The following is a 6905-nucleotide window of genomic DNA, read 5'->3' as shown; positions in this document are numbered from 1 at the left end:
ACAATATATTTTTTCCCAACATTAAAAAGCTAAAACAAAACATATTTTCCGCAATTTTTAAATTTCATCCAACATTACAATTTTATCTTCATCCAACAATGATCCGAACAACGTAGACCAAATTAAAACGCGCACAAAAAGTAATCATAGTTTGTAAGAAATACAAAAGACTAAAAGTTTTATGATTCTCTAAGAGTTCAAATAGCACATAAATACATTTTTGATAGAAAAAACAAAGAAGAAACTTAACAAGAGAAAAAATATGTCATTTTATTAAAGTTTTTATTGAATTTCTATAAGTATTGGTCTAGGTGATATATATATTTAATTAGTGTTTTTCTTATATTGGGGTTTAGTTTGGTTTGGTTCGGTTGGTAAAATCAAAATCGCAAACCGATCCAAACCATATAATTGAGTAAAAAATGATCTGAATACATCCGAACTATATACGGTTTTTTGCGGTTTGGTTCAATTTACGTTTTTTTTTTTTTGAATTGGTTCGATTTTCAACATCCGAAGTCCACTGGCTTCGGTCTTCACCATGACCACTTGGAGACAACAACAGAACCTGCATACTTTGTCTCTGATTCCTCTTACGCCGTTGTGAAATCGGGTTTTTTCTCGTTTCTTCACTGCTCCAACTAAGTACCAGAGAATCGGGTTTTTTCTCGTTTCTTCACTGGTCCAACTGTTGCATGAATTTAAAAAACAATGTTTTGACATGGAATTGCCAGCAAGGTTACTGGATTTCTAGTTTTATGGAAGAGAACATATCTACCAAATTTTCGATGAATATCTCATCTTAAATGGAAGATCTTGATAACCAATTTAGCACGTGGGTCACTCATTTTATGTCAAAGCTTTGATTTTTAAAGTTAAAATTCAATCAATTGATTATTTTTTTTTGGGTGATATTTAGAGGATTGTAATGGAACACAATCTCTCAAATATTCTTTGCTTTTCAATCAAACTATAGGTGGATAAATAGATTTCAATTATTTTCTTAAAATTGCAGATTTCAATTTTTTCTATAAAATTTGCCGATTGCGTTGAGTTTATGTATAGCAATATTTTCCAGAGAAACAGTTGCAATATTTAATTAATTTACAGGAGGAAAAGAATGATATGTTACCCAGTTTTTTAAAATTTAATCCCATGAAGAATGTATAGATATGGCCACCCAACCATCCATCTAACTCGCACACCGTGCGAGATACAATATGCTTGCGCATGCTGTCCTGCACCAATAATATTTCCTTCTTTAACAAGAAAAAGATATCATAAGAGTAATACGAAAAATAGAATATTTCTTTTTGTTTCTTTTCTTTCACCTCCTCAGGAAACACGTTACCTTAGTACACCAATATAATCCTAAAATTGTCTATACCTCGCAAAGAAAGAGATATTCATATTTCAGTCTAAACTCCATCATCATTAACTTAATACTCCCTCCGTCCTTTAATAAATGACCTAGTTGACAATATGCATTATTGACTTGATATACTTTGACCATACTTTTCTACTAATTCATAAAGATAAATAATATCATGTAAGATGTTGTTGGATTCGTCTCGATAAGTATTTTTAAAATATTAAATTTATATAATTTTTTTTAGTAGAGAATTGAAGATATCAAAGATAAAACATATGCATTGGTATGTGTGTCAGAGTCAACTAGATCATTTATTTAGGGACGGAGGGAGTAGTATTATTGCTGGTGAATCGTATAATGTTATAAACTTTGAAGTTTGCATTTTCCAATGAAATTGATTCAATAGCATTATGTAAACAATATTATTTAAACATTCTCTCAAAAAAAATATATTATTTAAACATCAAAATATTGTCTAATGAATTTTTGATTAGATTGTACCCAAAAAAAAATTGATTAAATTGTTTATAACATTCATTGACCGATTAATTTGGGTAATTTATTATGAAAATCCTATGACTTGTTTAGGCAAGAGAAATATTGATTGAGCATCAGAAAATTGATCGAACGGTATGTGATGTTTTTTTTGACAAAATTATTTATGTGTTTTTAAAATGTGGGTGAAGAGTAGACAAGAAAAATACGAAAGTGATAAAAATAAAGTGTAACATATGATATGATGTCAATATTTTGATGTTTAAATAATATTGTTTACACACGGAAAACATGGTTGATGTCTATCGTCCTTTAAAAAAAATGGTTGATGTCTATCAAAGAATAAAGATTATGATCCAATAAATTAAAGGATTTGATAGATTTATCGGACAATCACATACGCCATTTTCTCTCAATACATCCCAATAGAGAGAGAGAGAGAGAGAGAAAAAAATAGTTTCCAAAGGAGGAGCACGCCATTTTAGCTTGTGTGTCTTATTCTTTTCGTCTTTTGCTCTCCATTGTTGGCCCATTTGTTCACCCCATCGCATTTGATTTGCCATAAATTACCAAATCCCAACTAATCAATCATTCAAATGATTAATTAAAAGTTGTATGGTTGCTTATTTATTGATTTGTATTCGTTCGTTTTGTTTTGTGTATGGTTGCTTATTTAGATTTCCTAAAGCAAGAGTAATCATAAAAATAAGATTTTAGCACATGCATACGTTGGATGGAAGAATGTTCTTATATTGATCAGCTAATGTTTATCTCTTAAAAAATTAACAAGATTATGCTAATGTTTTTGGTTCAACTATTTCTTCATGCCCATAAAAATTGTATTAATTTTTTTAGGGGTAAAAAAATGGTAGTAATTTGTTAATGTTCGTTTCTGAAGAAAAATATTTTGGAATGGGCAAAGGTTCAATCTTTACTTGCACATGCGTGTCCTTCATAGCTTGTATCCACGTAGATCATGGTATAGAGTCGCTCTAAATATAACTAGAGATTCAATGATGACTTCTCATAATCTGTTCATAAGTGTTTGTTGAGGATAATTAACAATTCAATGACCAAAATCGTAATCTTTTTTCTATAAATGTTAATTTATGACGTTGATTCAGTTGCGCTCATTTTTTTACCCTAGATATCTCACTCATCTTGGCGTTTATTGACTTGATCGTCAAAGTGTTTGCAGGTACCCAACCTCCCTCCAAAGAAGAAGATTGCTACTGACGAAGGTCCACCATTAAACGATCACTCATCACTGCGGACCAAAGATTACACGGTCCGAAAGCATAAAACATAACATGTGGAAATTTTATATTTTTTGAAGACTTTTTTTTTGCACTACCCACATGGTGCGACGACCAGCCCAATTTGCGTACGTTGCGCAACCTTTGCCCTTTGGTGATCATTAGATTAAGAAGTTCATCGAATTTTATCATACTACCTATATCATATCTTTTGGTGGCATATGGAACTACCGGCAAGTAAATGTGAATCTTGGGGTTTATTGCATGCTCTATGTTTGATATAGTTTATAATCTTAAAAACATCAATTTTCCAATTTAATTGTAAACAAGTTGTTGATGACATAGTCACTGTAAAATGTAAAGATCGGAATATGGTTGTATAGGACCATTTTAGCTAGCTACAAATACTTTCCATGTTGGTTTTACTAGCGGCAGACTATCGTCTGTCTCGTATATAATATCGTCGCATATCGCAATCACTTTTATTTTCCATTTGATAGTATTCTGAATTTTATAAAATGCTTGCATGAGAGATATAGTGGGAAAGGGACATTAATGTGATAAACCGTGACGCATTTCTTTTAGTTTTCTTCTGATCGTAGAAATCAAATATCTTCTTCTAAGTAAAATGATTCATCAAATATAAATTAAAATTTTACTTTATTCTATTGAGTATTGACGGATGTTTGTCATAAACCAACCAAATTCTAAATAATCAACTAAATGGGTATTACACTTTTGTACCACAGCGTACCCAGCACTTGCCAATTAAAAACAGGTTACAAATGTAATTAAAAAAATAATAACCAAGGATAAACAAATTGAAACACAGACAGTATGATGGATGGTGTTCATCTTGATCAACTCCTCTTGTTCTTGCTACCCAGCAACAAAGACAAATAGAATAGAATCCTGAAGAAGAAACCCCAAGCCACAGTTACCCACAAACAATTCCACTTGCTCAAATCCGTCACCGCATTTTGCTTCAACAAATCAGTACCAGTTGTCAAACAAGTAGACGCTGTGATTTTCATTCCTAATGTATCACTCATACTGTCCAACAATTTCAACTTCAATGCATCAGACACTGAAGCAAGAGGTGAGTTATCAAAAATCTGCACCCCCCTCACAAAACATTTAGCTGCATCACTAAACTCGTTCTGCAGAACTGCTTCATATGGGTACTTAACCAATGACATGTAATGGAACCAAATCCAATACCCAGGGATTCTATCCCTATTGATAAAGAACCCACTGAACAATAAGAAATATGCAAGAATTGCAACCACGATAGTGTAACCCAACATCACATGAGGAACCACACCTGAAAGAAACGAAACGAACGAGTTCCCTGCCCAAAATGAAGCAAGAATGATAACAAAGTAAAACAAAAAACCTGAGAATCCACCATCAAGCCCCACAGCCCAAAATGTTATGCAGGCAAAAGCAAGTGATAGAAACAACAAAGCAGGCAAAGCAACAATAGCATGCGAAATCACGTAAGACCATCTTCTGTAAGCGTTGTGAGATGTTTCTCTCATGAAAATGAACCGTTCTTGAATGAAAACTGGTAGTGCATCTGCAGTGGTGTAGAAAGTAGTTGACATTGCAAAAGCAAAGAATCCAAGCCTTTCTTGTACACCTTTTGGACTGTTGTCAAGTTGCCAAAACATTGTTGCAAGAATGAAACCAGTTACCATAACAGCGCCCAATCTTATCCCAAATAGTTCAGGCATTCGCCTTGAATTAGTTATTGAACGCTTCGAAAGTGTTAATAACTCAATCCAAAACGGATTTGCATAAGTAGGCACGATTGAGGATGATGAAGAAGATGGTGATGTGGCTATTGCATTTGAATTAGTTGCAGCTGTTGCGCCAGAAACTAATTTCCCTCTGGAAATGCTAGCGCTGATAGCTTCCTTCAAAGATAACGACGGTGTTGCATTTTGTGAAATGTCATTGTTGTTGTGAAGTTTGGTCATGCTTTGCCATGATTTGTTGAATTCAACTAAGCTTTTTGTTCCTCCTGGTGAACCTTCCAATTCGCGAATCAGGTCTAACGCGAATTCTGTTCGGTTATCACCTTCAGGTATGGGATGGCCGAATTCTGCAAAGTATGAAGGTAACTGCGATGGTGAACCGCTGTAAACTGTCTGTCCACGCGATAAGAAGATCATACGATCAAGAAGACCTAAGATTCTGTAACTTGGTTGATGAATTGACATGATCACGATGCTTCCACTTTGTGCAATTCTCTGAAGTACTTTAACAACCATGAAAGCACTTGTGGAATCCAATCCTGAAGTTGGTTCATCTAGGAAGAGCACTATTGGATCATGGATTATGTCGATTCCGATTGAAACTCGACGCCTTTCTCCACCAGAGACTCCACGGTGACCTTCGTCTCCGATAACTGTTTTCGCTGCGTTGCGGAGTCCTAGTTGATCAATCAAAGCTTGAACACGAGCGTTTTTCTTTGATTTTGAGAGTGATCGCGGTAATCGGAATTCAGCTGCAAAGGTGAGAGTTTCTTCAACTGTGAGCATTGGAAAGAGGAGATCATCTTGCATCACATAGGCAGAAATCACCTTCAGAAGACGAGACTCAACCGACTCTCCGTTGAGCTTCACAGTTCCTTTCAATTTACCTTTTGCGATCCTGTTTGCTAGAGCATCAATCAAAGTTGATTTACCAGAGCCACTGGCTCCGAGGAAAGCCATGATCTCACCGTCACGTGCTTCACCGGAGATTTCGTTGAGCAGAATCTTACTCCGTGAAAACGCAGTCTCCCCGAGTGCAGGCGTCTCAGCGACCGGAGATGCACGGCGGCGAGAGAATAAGTCGGTGAAACTCATTTTATTACGTATCTTAACACTATAGGTAAGGTTGTTGAAGGAAAGAACGAAAGGAAGTGATCGAACCTCCATTCCGTTGATGTCAAGAGTGTGGTGCACCGGCGTCTCACTGCCATCACCAATAGCTTCTTTCCTTACATCTCCAACGTGTTTGAGAAGCTGTCCGAGAGTCGGCATATCACCGGCGTCACGGCGGCGCGTGAAGTCGTCCATTTCCATAAAATCGAAATAAGAATCGGGAACATCTTCAGCTACAATGCGAGCCGACATAGTTAATTGAAGAAAAAGAAACAATTGGTTGAGTTGAGTTAATTTTGTTTAACAGCGTTTGAATAAGAAGGAACAGTTATTGAGTAGTAGTAGTAGTAGCATACGGTTGGAGAAAAGTGAAGTTATGGCGTAATAAGAATATGAATGAGAGAGAGAGAGAGAGAGAAAGCAGGTGGTAGTGTTTAATGTGGGTAGGGAAGAGAACAATGAAACAATGTGCAAGTGTTTGTGTTGTATGTGTGAATATATAAGTAAGTATATTTATGATGAAGTTGAGAGAAAGGGAGCAATTAAGATAGGATGCAGTGTATGTATGGTGTGGAAGGGGTAGTTTATGGACGTGGGTCTTGTTTGATATTAATTGTGCGGTTTTGACTTATTTTATAGGTTTTGATTTTTTAGCTGTTATGAGGCGTGAGAGTGGTGACCTAATTCATCAATTACCTATACGTCTCCCTTCCCTTTTTGTTTCATTTCTTCTTCAACACAACATACTAGTAGTATAATAAGGTTGAATGGGAACATGTGAAGATTTGTTATTGGCACATTCAGGACACATGATGGGTTACTCTTTTTTACTTGTTCTTTCAATTTCCATGGGAGTTGAGTTAGGTTGGGCGTTCATCTACTGTTGCGTAAGCATTTGCCCTATAGAAT

The 6905-nt window shown here is 35.4% G+C and overlaps 1 protein-coding gene across 1 annotated transcript; it reads right to left on the bottom strand.

Moving 5' to 3' along the window:
* Nucleotides 1-3764: 3764 nt before the first annotated feature.
* Nucleotides 3765-6551, bottom strand: LOC11421924 (ABC transporter G family member 1). Its single transcript, XM_003592710.4, has one exon. The coding sequence runs from the start codon at nucleotides 6246-6248 to the stop codon at nucleotides 3984-3986; it is 2265 nt and encodes a 754-aa protein (XP_003592758.1). The 5' UTR covers nucleotides 6249-6551; the 3' UTR covers nucleotides 3765-3983.
* Between the last annotated feature and the right edge of the window lie 354 nt (nucleotides 6552-6905).

The sequence above is a fragment of the Medicago truncatula genome, chromosome 1 (assembly GCF_003473485.1).
Source record: "Medicago truncatula cultivar Jemalong A17 chromosome 1, MtrunA17r5.0-ANR, whole genome shotgun sequence".
Lineage (NCBI taxonomy): Eukaryota > Viridiplantae > Streptophyta > Magnoliopsida > Fabales > Fabaceae > Medicago > Medicago truncatula.
The sequence above is the reverse complement of the archived record's forward strand: the minus strand, read 5'-3'. Positions and strand labels throughout refer to the sequence as shown.